Below are 19,479 nucleotides of genomic sequence, written 5' to 3'. Positions count from 1 at the left end.
AGAGTGAGATACCAAAGGAAAAAATGGAGGTTTCCCAGACCCCTTCTCCAGCTCTGCTACAAGAATCCTGACAGCCAAAAGTGTGCTCCCCGGGCAGGAAATGGGAGGATTCTCTTCTGAATGCCCCAAAGAAGAGACCTACAGACACTGATATTTAAATGTTCCTAGTGTAAAAGCCAGATCTTCATTCAATCCCTGTAGAATGAAGCACACCAGTTGACAGCCCCCGACCCCAAGTGCTGTCAATTAATTAATTAGTGCTTCACTCAAAGACCAGCCTTTAGTCACATATCACCGGATATTTGAAGGAAGTCTCCAGGATAAAAGAGGGAAGCCAAAGCAGACAAATAAAGAAAAATGTTTGAAGCAGCTAGACAATGCAGAGAGCAGAAGAAAATACAAAACAAAATTATTAGTATCCTCAGAGAGAGTAGAGAAGATATTATATCCATGAAATAAGATGCTATAAATGCTATATAAAAAGGAACAATAAGAGAAGAAAGTGCACTGGGAAAATAAAACATGAGAGACAAAACAAAGTTTAAAAAAGTCAGTAGAAAGGTTGAGAGGTAATGAAAAGGAAATTTCCCAGAAGATGTACCAAAAAGATGGAAAATAAAAAAGATAAGAAAATTAGGTGATCAATCCAGGGGACCTGATATCTGACTACCAGATTGTCCAGGGATTCCAGAGAAAGCAGAGGGGAGGAAGTGATCAAAGAAATGATGAGAGGACATTGTATACTGAAGGGCATAAACCTGCGACTGAGAGGACCTAATAAAAATGAAAAAGAGCCATCCTAAGGCACATCATCACAAATGTCAGAATACTGGGAATAAAAAGAAGGTCCTAAAAGTTTCAGGGGTGGGGAGGACAGATTACATACAAAACATCAGGAATCAGAATCGTTTCAGATACCTCAGTGACAACACTAGAAACTAGAAGATGAGGGAGCCATGCCTTCAATTTTCTGAGGGAAAATGATTTCCAATCTACTCTTTTATGTAGAATGAATGAAATCAGAAATGAGGATAGAAGAAAGATGTTTTCAGACATACAAGGGTGTAAAATTTTTACTTCCTATGTGCCCTTTCTTAGGAAGTGACTAAAAGATATGCTCCACTAAAATAAGGGCATAAACCAAGATAAAAAGACTTGTAACCCAGGCAACAGGTGTGCAGCTTGTCTAGAAAGCAACCAGTCCCAGATTGAAAAGGGAGGAGGGAAGCTCCAGGAAGTGGACTCACTAGAAAAACAAAAGGAACGGATAGATGAGGTGACTGCATGGAAAAGGCATTTTATGGATCTGCTGGAGTGTTTGTGAAGAGATTTACCAATATGTACCCAGAACTAAGCAAATGAAAAAAAGAGGCAATTATTAACTCCAGGAAAAACAAAAATCAGTACTAGAAAATAAATGTAACTATAGTATACCATTTGGCTCAGTGGACAGTATCTACAAAGTCATAAGAATGTAAACCCTGTGGGGCTTCCCTGGTGGCTCAGTGGTTAAGAATCCGCCTGTCAATGCAGGGGACGTGGGTTCAAGCCCTGGTAAGGGAAGATCCCACATGCCACAGAGCAACTAAGCCTGTGCGCCACAACTACTGAGCCTGCGCTCTAGAGCCCGCAAGCCACAACTACTGAGCCCGTGAGCCACAACTACTGAAGCCCGCACGCCTAGAGCCCATGCTCCGCAACAAGAGAAGCCACCACAATGAGAAGCCTGCGCGCCGCAATGAAGAGCAGCCCCCCCTCGCCGCAACTAGAGAAAGCCTGCACACAGCAACAAAGACCCAACACAGCCTAAAATAAAAAATTTAAAAAAAAAAGCTTGAAAGAGAAAAAAGAATATAAGCCCTGAAAAAAGTAAACCTTGAATATCAATTTAGCTAAAAAATTTTAAATTGTGGTAGAACTGTATTGGGAGGATGGAGAGAGGAAGTTGTGTAGTGTAAGAGAGTTAATCCTCATCTACCATATTAGAGAGTTGTGGAGGATCTTGGTAGTGTTCACTAATATTTGGTTCTCCCTCCTGGGCTTACTTCTCGGCCCCTTGCAATTGGTTGGGGCCATATAACTAGTTCTGGTCAGTCAGCTTCAGGTGAAAGTACTGTCTTGCAGCTAGAATGAAGCTTAGATGCCCCTGTGGCTGTCGCTTCTCCCTCTGTGGTGACCCAGGAGGCCTTGGGTTAAGATAGCAGAGCCACAAGATTGAAGCAGGCTGGAATTGCCTCATGGAATATGGTTGTGCTGGAGACACTGAATGGATTCTGCAAGGGTAAGAAATAAAGCTTTTTTGTGTGTTAAGCCACTGAGATTTTGGGATTGTCTGTTACTGCTGCATAGCCTGGCTTAACCGAATACAAACCTCAACAGATACTGTCTAAAATAGATACATCAAGAAATAGACATTTAAGCATATTATTTAGAATTATGGAGATAATCACTAGAAAAATAATTTAAAACATTAAAAGTGGTTGCCTCTGGTGAGCAGGACAGAGAAGTGAGAATGGGGTAGGGCAGAGGGGCAAGTGTTTTCATTATAGTACTATGACACTAGGTAATTGTATTACATTGGCGGAAACCACATATATGCGGTTTGGAAGGATTCCTGCCAAACCATCACCGTGGCTGTCTCTTAGGAGGGAGGGCTTGCTAGAATGAACGAGCATCTGAGGGAACCACAGATGTGGCTGGATGTGATGGGCAGGCACAGTGGGAAAGGAGGCTACCCAGATGGAATGCCAGTGTGAGGAGTTTGGGTTTTATCCAGATGGCAGTGGGGAGCCGTGGAAGGATTGTAAGCAGTAGAGTCGAATCTGCCTGCGAAAATCTACCTTTTCATGTGGAGGACGAAGTGTGGGGCAGGGAGCCTGCTGTGATGGTTCCCGTGAGAACTGAGGAGGCTTGGACTAAGACATCTGTACCACAAATGTCTACTGAGAGCCTGCTATTTGCCAGGTACCATTAGTAGGCCTGACGACACAGCAGGGAACGAGATGGGCAAAGTGCCCTGCCTTCAGGGAGCTTACGTGGGCGAGAGAGGCAAAGGGAGAGAAAAGAAGATAAAGTCAGGTGGTGGTTCGTGCTGTAAAGAAGAATGAAGCAGCATAAAGAGAGGGAAGAGAGGGTACTTAAGATAGAGAGGGCAGGGCAGCTTCTCTGAGGAGGAGATATTTGAATAGAGTCCCGAATTAAGTGAAGGAACAAGCCAGGCAAAATTTGGAGGATGAAGGTTCCAAGCTGAGCGAGCAGCAGTCTGGAGGCCCTGAGGTGGGATGGGCTTGATGTGTCCAAAGAACAGCAGAGAGGCCGGGATGGGGAGTGGGGGGCGCGTCCATCAGGGGGAAGGTTCTGGGAGCTGAGACCCAAGAGGTGGTCAGGGCCAGTTTGTGGAATATGGAGGAACTTTGGGGAGCCCCTACGGGGCTGAGAGCCAGAGTGGCAGGATTTGTCTGAGGAGGTGAGGAGGACCGGGCTTGACAGCCGGTGAGCCGTGGGAGTGGTGGGGACACCTGTGAGGAGAGGCCTCCCTCTAGCTCTGCTGGGGCCCCGCCTGCCAAAGTCGGCCGTGCCTCAGCCCTGCCTGGACCAGCTACAGCAGCTTCATCACCCACTTCCCAGCGTCCCAGCCCACTCTGGGAATTGAAGGATCCTTCCCAAATCAAAATAGCAGGCAAAGAACAGCCTCTGATTGTTCTGCGTAAGAGAAGTGAAATTAGACAAGTCAGCTGCGGGATTGAGGCGGCCTCCCACACAGCTGTTCCTGCGCCCGCTGAAGCAGACTTCCCGAGACTTGCAGTTCTGCTGTCTCCGAGCAAAACTGTTTGCTTCTCCATCCCAGGGCAGATAGTTATTTTGGAAGGGAGTGGGACAGATGCTGGCCCTGGAGGACCATGAAAGAGTCAATTTTTTTTTTTAACCAAAAAAATCAGTCACTTCATGAAGGAACAGCCTTAGCTGATATGAGTTCGTTCAGTCATTCAGAACACACCGGGTGTGCTCATCCTGGGTGCCCCGGGCTCGGCATGGTGTCAGGGGGATTCCGGCCCGGGGGAGAAGAGGCACACAGCGTGCTTCCACCCTTGGTGGAGGGTGGAGAGAGCACTGTCTGGGAGCCGGGAGGTCCAAGTTCTCACCTTGGTTCCTCCGCTGTGGCTCTGTGACCTTGGGTCACTTTCCCGTCTCTCCCCCGTGTGGGCTTTAGGCTACATACTGTTTCTCAAACTAAACTCCGTGAGAAGTAAGTGTGTGTGTGTGTGTGTGTGTGTGTGTGTGTGTGTGTGTGTGTGTGTTGTCTTGTTAAAGATGAAGATTCCTGGGCCTGAATTTCAGAGATTAAGATTGAGAAGGGGACTTCCCTGGTGGTCCAGTGGTTAAGACTCTGCGCTTCCAATGCAGGGGGCATGGGTTCGATCCCTGGTCGGGGATCCCACATGCCGCGCATGGCCCCCCCTCCAAAAAAATATTGATAAGGTCTGGGGGGTGTCGAAGAATTTTCACTTCTCACAGGCTCTTCCGATAATTCCTTTGGGAGTCCTTGGACCACACGGTAGTAACATCACTTCCCCTCAATCTCTCAGGGCTCTTCCTGCTCTGAAATTTGAGGAGTTGCTCATGCAACCCTTCCCTGGGTTTCTCAGATCATTCCAGGGGCATGAAAGGCATCCTTACCCCTGCCTCAGTGTGCATGTGTTTCTGTGATGATCACACTGCATGGGGATGGTCTATTTCAGTGTATTTAGCCTCCTCCAGGCTATCCGGTGGCCAGCCCAGGCCCTGGTACAGAAGCATTGTGACTATAAATGTTGGCCCGACAAGGGGTCAGCTGTAGTGCAGGCAGCTGGGCGGCAGCGTAGAGCATGGAGGGACGTTGCAGAACTCTGGGTGCCCAGCTTGTTGCAGACATCCGGCTTGGACACCTGGGCTCGTGCCCTGGGTCAGATGTGTGACTCTGTCATCTGTTCCCCTTCCCCACAGCTGGGTGAGTCCAGCTACCTGGGGATAAGATGGTCTGGATGGGACCATAGACTGGGGGCCTTGGTCTACCATGGAGGATATCCAGGCAGTCTAAGGCCCCAGCCAGTTTGCCCCAGCTTCCTTGGAGCTGGCTAATCATATTCCCAAAAGGCCAGGTCAGTGGCAGAGGCCAGAGGGTCAGGTCACTCTGGTCTAGGCTCCAGCTTCATTCTTATATGTGAAGAATAATAACAGCTATCACATACTGAGCACTTACCATGCTTTGAGTTCAGTGCTAAATGCTATATCATCTCATTAAATTTTATAACAACCCTATGAGGTTGGTAAAAGTATCACCCTTTTTTTACAGTTATGGACACTGAGGCTTAGAGAATTCAAGTTACTAGTCTAGAGTCACTCAGCTAATAAATAGTAGAGGCAGAATTAGGACCTAGACCTGTTTTCCTCTGGAGCCCAGCTTTATCTTTAACCATATTGCTTAGAACCCCTGGGAAGATAAGGGTTTTTCCTCCAATACCTCCTGCCAAAGTTACCCTCTGCCAGAGAACTCCTTTTGCATCTGTTATAGTGGAAAGGAGCGATGCTGAATCAGATAGTTCAGGGTTCTAGTCCCACTTCTGCCCCTGACCTTTTGTGTGATCTTTGGCAAGTCATTTCCCCTCCCTGAGTTTCATGTGAAACTGAAATCTGTGAAATGGAAAAATTACAAATGCACTTCCTTTTAAGGTACACTAAGATGAAGACAGCCACCAACATCTACATCTTCAACCTGGCCTTGGCAGACGCACTGGCCACCAGTACACTGCCCTTCCAGAGTGCCAAGTACCTGATGGAGACGTGGCCCTTTGGGGAACTGCTCTGCAAGGTTGTGCTCTCCATTGACTACTACAATATGTTCACCAGCATCTTCACGCTCACCATGATGAGTGTCGACCGCTATATTGCCGTCTGCCACCCTGTCAAGGCCCTGGACTTACGCACACCTGCCAAGGCCAAGCTGATCAACATCTGCATCTGGGTCCTGGCCTCGGGTGTTGGTGTACCCATCATGGTCATGGCCGTGACCCGCCCCCGGGGTGAGTGAGGGAGGGAGCCTTGGTACAGGTCACTGACCACAGGAGGCAGCTCACGGGCCTCCGTGGGTTTGCAGGCCACTTCCCAGGGTGGGTGTTAAGTGGCTCACCAATGGAAGTATGGATTACTGATCAGTGAAAGTGTGGATGGCTGGCCAGTGGGACTGTGAATAGTCAACAAATGGGAATGTGAATGGTGAACTGTTGTGAGGATGAATGACTGGTCGGTGGTCATATGGGTAGCTGGCCAAAGGAAGTTTATAAATGGGATTACAGATGGCTAGATGTGTGGATGACTGACCTTTAGGGAGATGGATGGATAGCCGGTGGGGAGAGGGTGTCACTGACCAGTGAGCAGTGCAGGCCACAAGATCTGCAATCCCATCCCAAATTCCCTTCCACTCTGTTGACCCAGATGACCAAAGCAAGGCCTAGAGAATGGCCTGCACAGAATGACAGGTGCATTTTCTCAGAGTAAAATAGTAGTTAGTACAGTAACCACCTGTATCAGTCAGGATGGCTGCTGTAACAATCTCCAAAGCTCCAAGGCTTAACACAGTAGAAGTTTCTCACTCACATCACAATCCAATGTGAGTAAGTGGAGAGGGGCTCTATTCCATACAGTCATTCAGGGATCCAGGCTCCAAATGATGGTTTTGGATGCAGTGTGCTGGCATCTGGCCAGCAGATGAATATGGGAGTGGTGAGAAAGCACAACCACTTTTAAATGTCAGGGCGCATCACTTCCTAGTGATGGCTGGTCACATGACCCCTACTTGATGTAAGTGGGAAAAGTAGTTTTGCAGGGTGCCAAAGACACTGGTCACTAACCTATCTGAGCCACACTCTATCATGGAGTGTTGAAAAGATTAAATGAGGTTATATGTGGAAAAGACTTAGGACAAGGCCTGGCTCATTGTCAAGGCCCAATAAGTAGCAGCTATCAGAACGATTAAGCCTGTGAGATAGACAAGGCAGGGACTCCTACTTCCATAGGACCAAAAGAAAACAGAATCAGAGAGGTCAGGTGGTTTACTTAGGGTCACATAGCCGGACATTTGGTAGAATCTGGCCTAGAACCCAAGGTTCCCACCCCCATATCTGTTGCTCCTTTTGGCTGCTGGGGTGAAGGTTTGTGTTGTGGTAGGAGAGGGAACAGGCTTGGTGGGAGGTTTCTTGGCCACCCTCCACTCTCACAAGGGTAGAGCTCCTGGTGCCTTATATAGTCTCCGTGTGATTAGACTTGACTCACCAGCTGGGCCCCATTCCTCACTGTCAGCCTTCAGTTTACAGGCCATTAACCACAGCCCTCCTGGGGCCAGGCCAGATGGGCCCCCTCATCCCCAACCCCCCCCCCCCACACACTCTCTTACACATACACATACACTCCCCCAGTGTGTGTCACTGGCACTCAGTTCTGTAAAGCCACTTGCTGTGTGACCTTGGACAAGTGCTCTTCCTCTCTGGGCCTGCTTCTGCCATCTGTACAATGAAGTCCTTGGGTTCAGTCATTGGTGGGGGTCCTGCCAGCCTGATGTCCTGTGGAACCACTCTGTCTGTGGATCCCAGCCCTTTTCTTACAACTCTCAGGCTCCAAGTCCACTGGGTTGGTCCTCAGATTCCAGAATCCCAAGAGGTCCTGGAAGTCCCCTGGGCCAGCCTCAGCCCTGTATCTGAATCCCATAACATCCCCTGAGGTGCTCATCCAGCCCAAGCCCACACTCCTGGAACAGGGAGCTCATTCCATCCTAGGTGCCCCTCTTACTTCTGGACAAGTGTGGCAGTCAGAAAGTTCTTGACATTAAGCTGACATCTGCCTCCTTGGCCCTAGCTCTGATCCCCGGACTCCCACATGTTTCTGCTCCTCGGCCCTGTGAGTGCACCAAGTGCTTGAACTCCACTGTGCTAAATGCTTTCCGTGCCATGGCCCATTTAATCACAACAACCCTATGAGTTTAGGTACTATTGTTAGTCCCACTTTATGGGAGCTCTGGTAGAGGTTCAATAATTTGCCCAAGGCCACATCACACAGCAGGGCCTGAGTCCTGCTCTTAACTCATGCTCTCTAAGTCAATCCTAGCAATATTTTCCCCATTGGAGCTACTTTGGAAATGTGTGGGGTATTTTCTGTTATCATAATGACTGTCATTTAGTGGGCTTGGGCTAAATTATATCATTATCATTATATCACTGCTGCCCATGTACACAGAGGTTGATAAAGGGACTGGGAGAGAATATAGAAAGCAGACCTCCTAGGTTAGGGCCAATCCTGCTGAGGTCTTGAAGGATGAATAGGAGTTCACCAAGTGCAGAAGTGATGGAGGACATTCCGGGTAGAAATCACCTTGAGAAAAGGCCAGGAGGAGGCAGTGGGGCTTGACTAAGCCGAGAAGGGTGGGCGAGCAGGGAGACAAGGTCCTTAGGCCCACGAGCCCCTCACCCACTGTCTTTCCTTGTTTCCCCGGCCCAGACGGGGCAGTGGTGTGCATGCTCCAGTTCCCCAGCCCCAGCTGGTACTGGGACACGGTGACCAAGATCTGCGTGTTCCTCTTCGCCTTCGTTGTGCCCATTCTCGTCATCACCGTCTGCTACGGCCTCATGCTGCTGCGCCTGCGCAGCGTGCGCCTGCTCTCTGGCTCCAAGGAGAAAGACCGCAGTCTGCGGCGCATCACGCGCATGGTGCTGGTGGTGGTGGGCGCCTTCGTGGTGTGCTGGGCCCCCATCCACATCTTCGTCATCGTCTGGACGCTGGTGGATATCGACCGCCGCGACCCGCTCGTGGTGGCCGCGCTGCACCTGTGCATCGCGCTCGGTTACGCCAACAGCAGCCTCAACCCCGTGCTCTACGCCTTCCTTGACGAGAACTTCAAGCGCTGCTTCCGCCAGCTCTGCCGCACGCCCTGCGGCCGCCCGGAACCCGGCAGCTTCGGCCGCGCCCGCGAAGCCACGGCCCGCGATCGGGTCACCGCCTGCACCCTGTCCGACGGTGGCGCCGCCGCCTGACCCCGCCGGGCCGGCCCGCCGCGCGCCCCTCCGGAGTGACCCGGCGGCGGTCATGCCGAGTTCTAATGGGGGCGGGGGCCACGACGCGGAGTGGGGCGGAAGGGGGCCGCTGGCCTGGAGATGGGGCCCCTGCAGTGGGGTGGACCTCTGGGGAAGGCGGCGGGGGGCGGGGGGGAAGGATGGTGGGGCGGTGCCTCTAGGCTGAGCTCAAGGTCAAAGGCTTTGGGTTGGGCTGGGGAAGCTAGCGAGCCTAGGGGAGTGGGACCTGTTGCTCTAGGATTGGGCGGCTAAACGGGGCCCCCGCGCGGGGGGCGGGGGCGGGGCGGGGCCCCAACCTCGAGACAGCCACGGGTTCTAATTGCAGCTGGGCTTGCAGGAACTGGGGTCTGGCCTGACACCGGGCCCAGGACCAAGGAGGGGAAGTGGTGAGGACGGTGGAATTGAGCTTCAAGATTGGGCCTCTGTGTGGTGGGGAGGGGCCCCTTCTGGGGGTGAGTCGAAGGACAGGACAGCGAGGCTCCCGATTGGGCCACCAGATAGGGCCTGTGTGCAGGGCATGGGGCCTCAATTTGCGGTAGAGTACCAACCCCGAGTTCCAGAAAGAGGCGGGGCTTGCCGAGGTCCAGGTCCAACGTGGCATCTTTATAAACAAAGAGAAAATAAAATAGAAACACTCTACCTTTTCTCTCCTTGACAGTTGTTTCCCTGGAATGGGCAGGGATGCCCCGCATCGAAGTAGTGTCTCCAGCACTGTGTCCCTGTGAGGCTTGGGATGAGACAGTGGAGCAAGGACAGAGGCTCCAGGATAGGGAAGCCTCAGATGGGGTAGGGTCCCAACAGGAAGGAGTAGGGAGGGCCTGCGGATCCAAAACCGGAGTTGCCAGTCGGCCTCTGTGCCAAGGGCTGGTGGGGGTGGCAGAGAGAGGGGGCTTCTGCTTTGAGGTTAGGTCCTCAAGCTGGAGGGCAGATGCTTTGGGGATCCCCACGGCCCTGGCTTCTCTGGCCCAGGTGCTGGAGGACAGAGGTCCACACTAGTTAGAGCTCCGTGAATGTAGATGGCACCTGGGACTGGGTGGGGACATCTGAAGCACCAGGGTGGAATTTTCCTTCTCTCAGTCTCTGGCGCCTTGATAAGAACCTCCAGGAAATCCTCTCTCCCTCCTCCCAACATCTGGCTGCACCCAACATGTCCAGTGAACTGGAACCACATCCCCTGCCCGGGACCTGACTTTGAAGGAACTGGGGGGAAGAAGACTTTTATAACTGCAGTGCCAGCATCAGTGTGCGTCCCCAGGTCCCCCACCTGCTCGAGCTGCCCCCTTCAAGCTGCGAAGGGCGAGGTCCACCAGAGCTAGGCATAGAAGTTTTTCTCTTTGTTTGTTCGGCATTTTATTCAGCCACTGCCAGGTCTTTGTTTTCCCCCAGTATCAGGGTCTGGCCTGTTCCCTGTGCCTCCCCCATGCTTCATCTCCCCACCTCCCCACCTCTCCCCCCTCTCTCCCCGGCACTGTCTCTGTCACACACCCCTGAATCCCTACTGAAGCAGTGTGCTGACATCTTTGTAAAAACAAATTTAATTTTCTTCCCTTTTTGGGACAGATGGAAAGAAATTGACATCTTTGTCTCAAACAGAAAAAAAAAAAAGAAACGATATACCTCTTCTGCCTTTGACAGTCATTTCCTTGGAACAAAAGCCTTTCCGCTGTCTGGGAGGCTGTCACTCCAGCAGGGGCTGAGCTAGCATTCAGGGGCTTTGGCACTTAGGCACCAAGGTGGGCTTTGGACACATTAGGGGTAGAGATGCCCTTAGTGGGCAAAGCATAGTCCCCTTCTCAGGAAGCCCCAGACCTGGGAATTTCCTTCCCTCAGGAAGTGGCTCTACTAGGACCTTGGAAGATGTGGGACCATGCCCAGCACTCAGATCCAGGCTGCTAAGCTACCAAGGCCTGGGGTCCCAGCCCACCTAGACCACCTTCACCATCCAAACGGATCCTTGGACTATAGAGGTCTCTGTGTCTGAATGGCGGGGTGTCAGCAAGGCAGGGGACACACTCCTGGACACTTGTTATCACTTGGGACCCCTCCTGCTAGTGCCTTGTGGAGATGTCATAGAAAGGGGACAATTTAGGAACCAGGGAAGACTCCTGAAGGAGGTGATATTGGAGCCAGGGCTGTTTCTTCTCCATGTAAAGACTGTGTCCCCTTCAACCCCTCCTAGGACAGGCCTGTCTCGAGGCTGCTCTGGATCCACTCACTGCCATTTCCTGTGGCTGTAACAGATCTGCCTGGTTTTTTTTTGTTGTTGTTGTTGTTTGTTTGTTTTTTACCACTTCTTATATATAAATTTGTCTTGGAGTCATCAGGGGCTGACTACTTCATGTGCACACTGGGCACTGGGACTCGGAAATGAGTCAGATACGGCCTTGCCCTCAGAAAGTTCAAGCCCATGCTCAGACAAAAGCATAAACAGACCTTTGCATCTCAGTGTGATGCATTCTGTGACAGGGAGGGCGGGGGTGTCACAGGGAAGTGCCTTTTCTAGCTTTTTACTGAAACCTATATTTGTAGCAATTCTGGAAGAGGTGGAAAGGGTCAGAGGGCCTTCAAGGTTGACTAGGAGTTGACCACCGAGAAGAGAGAAGAGCGTGTGCAAAAGCATGGAAATGTTCAAGTGTTTGGCAAACCCAAGAAGTTGTGTGTAGCCAGAGTGTGGGGCTTAGCCGAATGCTTCTGTGTGCCAGGCCCCATGCCACATGCTTGATGCACATTATCCCTCTGATCTTCATGACAGCCCAGTGGGGCAAGTGTATTGCCCTTATTTTATTTTTATTTATTGTTTTTGGCTGTGTTGGGTCTTCCTTGCTGCGCGCAGGCTTTCTCTAGTTGCAGCGAGCGGGGGCTACTCTTCGTTTCGGTGTGCAGGCTTCTCATTGCGGTGGTTTCTCTTGTTGTGGAGCATGGGCTCTAGAGCGTGTGGGCTTCAGTAGATGCGGTGCGTGGGCTCAGTAGTTGTGGTTCGTGGGCTCTATGGTAGTTGTGGCGCACGGGCTTAGTTGCTCTGCGGCATGTGGGATCTTCCTGGACCAGGGCTTGAACCCATGTCCCCTGCATTGGCAGGCGGATTCTCAACCACTGCGCCACCAGGGAAGCCCCAGCATTGCCCTTATTTTAGACAAGAAGTCAGGCTCAGAGAGGTCAAGCCACTTACCCCTAAGTCACAGAGCCCGTTCTTTGGTGGTGGCAGAACTCAAGTCAGTGGAACTCCAGGGTCCAAGTTTCCAGTGAATTCCAGGCATTGTTGAAGTAGAAGAGCCTTAGTAGCTGGCATCCTGGGATGAGGTTTTTGAAGACTTAAAACTTAAATGGAAAAATCTGAGGGAAAGGGGCAATTTTCCATGAAATTTTGTTCCTCCTGAAGCTCTCCAAACCTTCACGTTTCAAAGTGTATTGTGCATGATGCATTTTAAAGCTCCAAGTTGAACGTGTAGTTCTAGATCATCACAGAGCTCTCAAAGCGGTGGAGTAGGTCTGGTTTCCTCCAAAATTTCCACTCCTCTCTTTTCAGGAGGTGGGAGGAAAGTTTTTGCGTCTGGTTTCAAAATGTCTTACAATTTCGTATCTATTCTTATAATAGAAGTAGTGGTTAATTAAGGCTGGAGTCAGATCTTGGCTTTCCCTCTCTGTGCCTCAGTTTCCTCATCCGTAGAATGGACTTCCTTCATGGGATTGTTGTGAGGATTTAATGAATTAATGTATGTATAGGGCCCAGCACATAAGTTCTTAGCACATGGTAAGTAGCCGCTATTACTTAAAAGTGGAGCTGCAGTGTAAGGTCAGAGCTAGAGATCTAGACGGAAAAGGAGATGAGCTTTCAGGGGTAGTGATGAAGACAAGAGATGGGGGACCCAGACTGGGGATCCCCCTGCATCTTAGGCTCAGGAGCCACCATGGAGAGTGAGAAGCTGCCAGAGAAGCAGGAGGAGGATGGGGAGAATGTGCTGCCATGGAAACCGGAGGAGGGCGTTCCCAGGGGGAGAGAGTGATGGATAATGTCAAGTGTCATGTAAGAGAGGTTGGGTGGGGCGGGCAAGAGGGTGATGGGAGTAAACCAGAGCCCTCAAGTTCAGTTTTCTGCATGGCCTGGGAAGCCCCAACAATGGATTCAAATCTCAGCTGTGATGCTAACCGGCTGGCTGTGTGACCCCAGCAAGGGATTCGCCCTCTCTGAGCTTCTGTTTCCTCCTAGATTTAAGATGAGGGACTGATTCAGTCTCTAATATGATGCTCAGTTTCTAGTAAGTGTCCTGATTTTGCCGGATTATTGGCCACTTGCTAGCAGTGTGATCTTAGGCAAGTCACTTCACTTCCAAGCGCTCTCTCTGAAGGATAGAGATGTTGCCTGGCACATAGTAGGCCCCCAATACAGGGTTATCCTGTAATAATAATGAGGGTGCCAGAAGCTGCTGTCTAAGGAGCTTTGTTTGGCTTGGAACTTGAAATGTTCCCCAAGATGGAGAGGGGTCACTATGTCCTGAGAGGACTTCGAGGGGCAACAGTCCAGGCTGGGCCCCTGCTGGGCCTCCACCCAAAAACCAGCCCCTCTGTCATCATCAGCAGATCCTTAGCCTGTCCTCGGCGTGCCTTCCCACCTGGCAGCTACTGCAGATCCAGGCTGGGAGCCAGCTTGGAGGCTCCAAAACACCTAGGAAGTGATCCCCCCGGATCCTGGCACCAGCATTCACACTCACTCACACACACACACACACACACACGCACACTCCTTTCATTTATAATCTCATCATCGTGTCTTCCTTTATGTCATTTCTGGGCACTGAGCACATAGTGCTGGGTGTTGGGGGGAGTGATAGGAGAGGGTCAGGACTCTCTAGCAGGGGCTAGAATAGCAGGCTGTGTGGTTCTGGTGGCGGGCAGCTTGGAAATTCAAAATGGGGCCCAGAGAGGGGCTGATGAGGTGCCTTCCTGATGGGCCTCCTGATGGAGTGGAGCATTAGGCTTGGGGGTCGCTCCGGTTCTGGCTCCACGAGCACCACCTTCATGAGCCCCACCTGTGCGCAGCTCTTCCCAGGCACAGATCTCAGTGCGAGGCCAGTGTAAGCATAACAGGTACTACAGCATGCAGGGACCCTTCATTGTTCTAGGCACTTTACATGGGGTAACATTTCGTCTTCACAGCATGACTGTGAAGTAGGCATTATTACCCCTGTTTTACAGATGAGGAAACTGAGGCTCAGAGAAGGGAATGACTTGCCCAAGGCTACCGGCTTGTCCATGGCTGGGCCAGCTAGAATGCTGTTTTGGGTCTGTCGAGTGCACTTCCTCGGCTTTCCTCCTCCTGGCTCCCAAGAGGACACTCTGATTACACTGGTGGTACTAGGGAGACCCTGGTGTCCGGCTGACAGGTGTGAACTGAGCATCCTCCTGCCAGGCTCTGTGCCTCATCACCTTGGCAGCAGCGGCACAGGCCAGCCATCCAAGAAACTGCTGTGACTTTGGCAGGTCGCTCTCCCTTCCAGTTTCTCCCTGCCTTGGAAGACCTGCTCGTTCTATGATTTTTTTTTGACTGCCTGCCATGTCTTTGCTGTGTGACTTTGGGAAAGTCACTTCACTCTTTGAGCCCATTTCCTCCATCGTGGATGACAACGCTTATCTGGTAAGAAGTTGTGAAGATTTACAAAGAGGCTATGAGTGAAGGACCTGTCTGTTTGGGTCACACAAGTGTTCTCAGCAAGTGACACTGCAACTGGCACAGGGCAATTATTATTCTACGGAGTGGATGAAGGAGTGTCAGGCAGAGGAACCTGGTTTGGTAACACTATGCCTGGTGCATAGTAAGTGCTCAACAAATGGAGCTTTTTAATGTCATCTAATGTGACACCTTATACCTGCTCCGACCCCCGTCTCTTAAGTGCTGTAGGTGGGTCAGGAGCAAAGAACTTTCCTTTTTAACCATCTCCTTGAGTTTCAGAAGTGGGGACAGCATGCATTGGAGAAGCAAATTTCAAGAGGATGTCTTCTCTCCAAGTACCTTCTACATAGCTGTCCCCTTTTGTCCTCACCAGGACTACCCGCCCAGGGACCCGAGATTGGGGCACAGCCTGGGAGGGAAGAGAGGTCCCTGGGTGGCACTGGCCTGGGCCTTCTGGCTTGCCTGTGAGTCATGGGGATGGAGTCCCTTGGCGGGTGTTGGTGCAGGTGACATCCATCTGATGGGGCTCATCTTCTAGAATCTCCTCTTGGAATGAGTCCCAAGCCAGGAGACAGGGCATGTGGGTTTGACTCTCCATCCTCCACTTGCTGGCTGTGTGCCCCTAGGCAGGGCTCCGTCCCTCTCTGGGCCTCTGCACAATGGAGGGGCAGAGGCAGGAGTTGACGGGTTCTGAGTGTGCTGCCATCCTGGGAGAGAAAGAGACATTTATTTCCCTCATGTTCCTTGATCCGAGAAGCAGACATCTATTGGTAAAATCCCCTGGGCATTTGCCCAGAGACTGGGAAAAACCAGAGACCCCCTGGGGGACTGGTGTTTGTAATTGGAGCTGCCCCCCTTTGGGGGTGATGGAGGTAGGCATGTCAAAATGAACTTGACTCAAAACATCTGGCTCTTGCCTCTCCCAGGTCCCATTTTGGGACCAAGGACCCAACCTTCTGTTTTCCCAATAAAGTGAGCCCTATTCTCAGTGTCCACGTCTCTGGCTGTTTCTTTTGCTCACCCTCTGTGTTCCCCTCATGAGGGGGGCCCAATCTGGGGGGTGACATAGACCTGCCCACTGACATTGAGTGGAGAGGGTAGCCCTACCCTCAGGACCTATCTCAGAGGGAGATGCTACACTGTCCTTAAGAACCCCACCTGATGGGAGAGACGGACACACGAGGCAGCTGTAGCCACTTCCTAGAGCGTCTCCCACCCCCACCCCTCCAGACTGGCTCCTCCTTCTTCCCTGTGGCCCACCCCCTAATCTAAGGCCCTTGTCCTCCAGAGCCCTGCCCACACGCCTCTTGGGGCTCCCACTAACCTCCCTCCCCGCTTCCACCCTCCTCCCACCTGCCCTACCGTGACCCTGCCTTTGGTCATAGAAGCCCCAAGTCTCCTCGCCCTGATGGTTGGTTACTCAGTAACTCTGGAACGGGAACTTCCTGCCCAGGATGTGCCTCCCCACCATGTGTGACTGGGTCCTTAAGAGAGCACCAGGGCACAGAGCCCCTCTTCCCCTCTGGGGCAACCTCCCTTTCGAGCCCCAGCCCTGGGCTGCCCACCTGGGCCCTGCTGTGTCAAGGTGAAAAGCTCCAACTCAGGTGGGTGCCCTGACCCAGACTGGGATCTCACCCCACCCCCAGCTGCAGAGTGTGTGGGCAGCGGTGGAGGCAGGGCTACCGGGCTGCGGGGGGGTAGGGAGGGGCCTTGACTGCTTGGCCTCACTCTACTCAGGGAGCGGCTCAAGTCCAGATCTCCCAGAGGCTCCGCAGCTCTGCCCAGAGCCAACTCCCACTGAGGCTGGGAAGAACAGCTCTGAAGGTGAGGCGGGGAGGGGAGGGAGAGGAGGGGAGTGGGCACGTGCCAGAGCCTTAGGCGTTTATGTGAGTATGTGCACCGTAGAGATTTTAAAATTCACCTCTGGAGTTGCCCTGAGGAAAAGCACATCGGCAGGACCACTCTGGGCATCACTTTCCTCTTTTGTAAAATAGGAAAACAGTTACTGTAACTAACTTGCCAGGATTCTCTTGAGGACCCAACAAGACAACAGCTGTGCATGTAACGGGGGCACCTTATTATTAATGGGGAAACACACTCTGCTTTTAACCTTCAGTAGCTTCCAGTTGCCTGAAAAATCCAGATGACCTCTCGTGCTCCTTCCCAACAGAGGATGCTAGTAGTTTTAGTTCGATCTTTCCTGCCTGCCACCTCAAAATCCCTCGGAGAGAGAGGGGGACCCTCTACAGTAAGGGGACTGCTGAGGCCCAGCCCAAGGGCAGGCGGTTCTCAGAGAAATGGGGCGGGCTGGGCAGACTTCTGTCAGGTGCCAGCTTTTTCACACTTCCAAGTCAGTGCCGCTTCCACTGCCTCCAGGAAGCCTTCTCTGACTGCACTGTGCTGACCCTTGGCCCTGCCTGGGTATCCCGCAGCTGCTAACAGAGCACCCCCATGCTGAGCAAGACCTGCCCTCTCTCAGCAAGCTGCTGGGCCCTACAGCTCGTCCAGACATAGGGGAACCCAGCTGCATCCTAAGGTGTTGGGAGGAGAGGGAAGGAAAGACTGGTGGAAGGGAACACGGGTTTTTTTCTTCAGTGATGTTTACGGTCATTATAAAATGCTCATTATAGAAACTGAGAATAAGCTTGAAAAGAAGGGGCAAAACGTCATCCATAGTTCTCCATTCTATTAACATTTGGATGTACTCCCTTACCCAGGGGAACCCCCAGGGGGTTCACAGTGATTCCAGAACCCTCTGAAATGGGGTATGCACTCTGTGTCAAGTATGTGCTTTGCCACGGGATTCATTAGGTGCCCAGGGCTCCAGGACCCAAAAGGTTAAGAGGCTGCTCTGGGGGTTTGGGGGGAGTCCATACACACCACACAGCCACATGCAAATAGACCTACACTGACCCGGAGGCCACACGTACACATACCTGACTGTGTGCACAAACCTCCTCCCGCCACACTCCTTCACACTGTTGGGTGCGTTCTGTTCTCTCACCCAGACTCACTCCTGGCACCTGTACACGTATTGTTGACATACACATGCACACGCATTTCTTTGTACACACACCTCCCACCAGGATACACACTTACTCACCCTAATGTGTTCACTGTATGAATACAGCCTGGTCTGGGGGAAATTTAGGAGAGGCTTCAGGAGGACAAGCTCATTTCACGGACGCTGCTGCCATCTACTGGCCATGCCTGGCATTAGCACCCTTATTAGGTTCCTATTCCTTTCTCCTGTTCTGTTGTCCACAGCTCATCCACTGGCCCAGACTTCTCCTCATCCCTGGAAATTGTGGACTGGAACTGGTTTCTGAAAGAGGGTCTTAAATGAGGGAGGCATTCTGTTGGGAGATACTGGGTGAGCATGGAGAACTATAACTGACTGACCACCCTTTACGTGTCAGGCACTACTGTCCTTTAAAGCGATTACCTCCTTTAGTCTTTAAATCTATGGGCCTTATGCAGTGCCTGGCACATGAAAAGTCATAATAAATATTTCAATTGAATAATTTAAAACCTTGAAAGTGAGTTAAAAAAATTTATTTTAATTACTTAATTTATTATTTTTGGCTGCATTGGGTCTTCGTTGCTGCACGCGGGCTTTCTCTAGTTGTGGCTAGCGGGGGCTACTCTTCGTTGCAGTATGTGGGCTTCTCATTGCAGTGGCTTCTCTTGTTGCGGAGCACGGGCTCTAGACGCACGGGCTTCAGTAGTTGTGGCACGTGGGCTCAGTAGTTGTGGCTCATGAGCACAGGCTCAGTAGTTGTGGCACACGGGCTTAGTTACTCTGCTGCATGTGGGATCTTCCCGGACCAGGGCTCGAACCCGTGTCCCCTGCATTGGCAGGCAGATTCTTAACCACTGCGCCACCAGGGAAATCCGAAAGTGAGTATTTTTAACAAATGAGGAGCTGGAGGCTCAGAGAGGGGAAGTGATTTGCCCAAACTCACACAGCAGCTTCCTCTGATAGTCAGGATGTTGCTCCAGAGAGAAAGAGAAGGAAGACACAGCAAAGCTGAAAATATTTACTAAGAACTGTAGGGGGTTTCCCTGGTGGCACAGTGGTTAAGAATCCGCCTGCCAATGCAGCGGAGCAACTAAGCCTGTGTGCCACAACTACTGAGCCTGCACTCTAGAGCCCGCGAGCCACAACTACTGAAGCCCGCGCGCCTAAAGCCTGTGCTCCACAACGAGAAGCCACCGCAGTGAGAAGCTGCGCACCACAAGGAAGAGTAGCCCCCGCTCGCCACAACTAGAGAAAGCCCGTGCACGGCAACGAAGACCAAATGCAGCCAAAAATAAATAAATACATTTATATTAAAAAAATAACTGTAGGAAACCCAGCCCAGATCCCCACCCCCAGAGGACCAGGAGAAGCACCCAGAGGTGGATGAGGTCCACCTGGAGGGATGATTTCCCCACCCAAGAAGGTTCCCCTACCCTGAGCTGCTGCCTCAAATTCATTCATTCAACTAATACTTATTGTGCACAGTGTGGCAGGATCTGTGCTCAGACTGAGGATAAGCAGTGAATAAACAGATGAAAGTCCAGTCTTTCCCCTTGTACAGCGTGGGGCTCCAAAAGGGCCCCTTGCTTGCTGTTCCACTCCCATGGGCCCCCGGGACCCCTTTGAGCTTCTCTTCACCATCCTGGCTGTAGTGAGTGGATGGAGAATCCAGAATGAGAGCAGAAGTAGAT

General features: G+C 51.6%; 1 protein-coding gene across 1 annotated transcript in view; it reads left to right on the top strand.

The window, feature by feature from the left end:
• The window catches only part of OPRD1 (opioid receptor delta 1), a gene marked incomplete at its 3' end in the record, with an annotated part of 36,217 nt that extends 27,158 nt beyond the window's left edge, over positions 1 to 9,059 (top strand). The window contains exons 2-3 of the mRNA XM_081224183.1: positions 5,710 to 6,059; positions 8,527 to 9,059. Of these exons, the coding sequence (XP_081080309.1) occupies positions 5,710 to 6,059; positions 8,527 to 9,059 (883 nt within the window). The remainder of the gene's footprint in view (positions 1 to 5,709; positions 6,060 to 8,526) is intronic.
• Positions 9,060 to 19,479: the final 10,420 nt, after the last annotated feature.

This window comes from Mesoplodon bidens, assembly GCF_964165515.1.
Source record: "Mesoplodon bidens genome assembly, chromosome: 2".
NCBI lineage: Eukaryota > Metazoa > Chordata > Mammalia > Artiodactyla > Ziphiidae > Mesoplodon > Mesoplodon bidens.
This window is presented reverse-complemented; position numbering and strand designations above follow the sequence as displayed.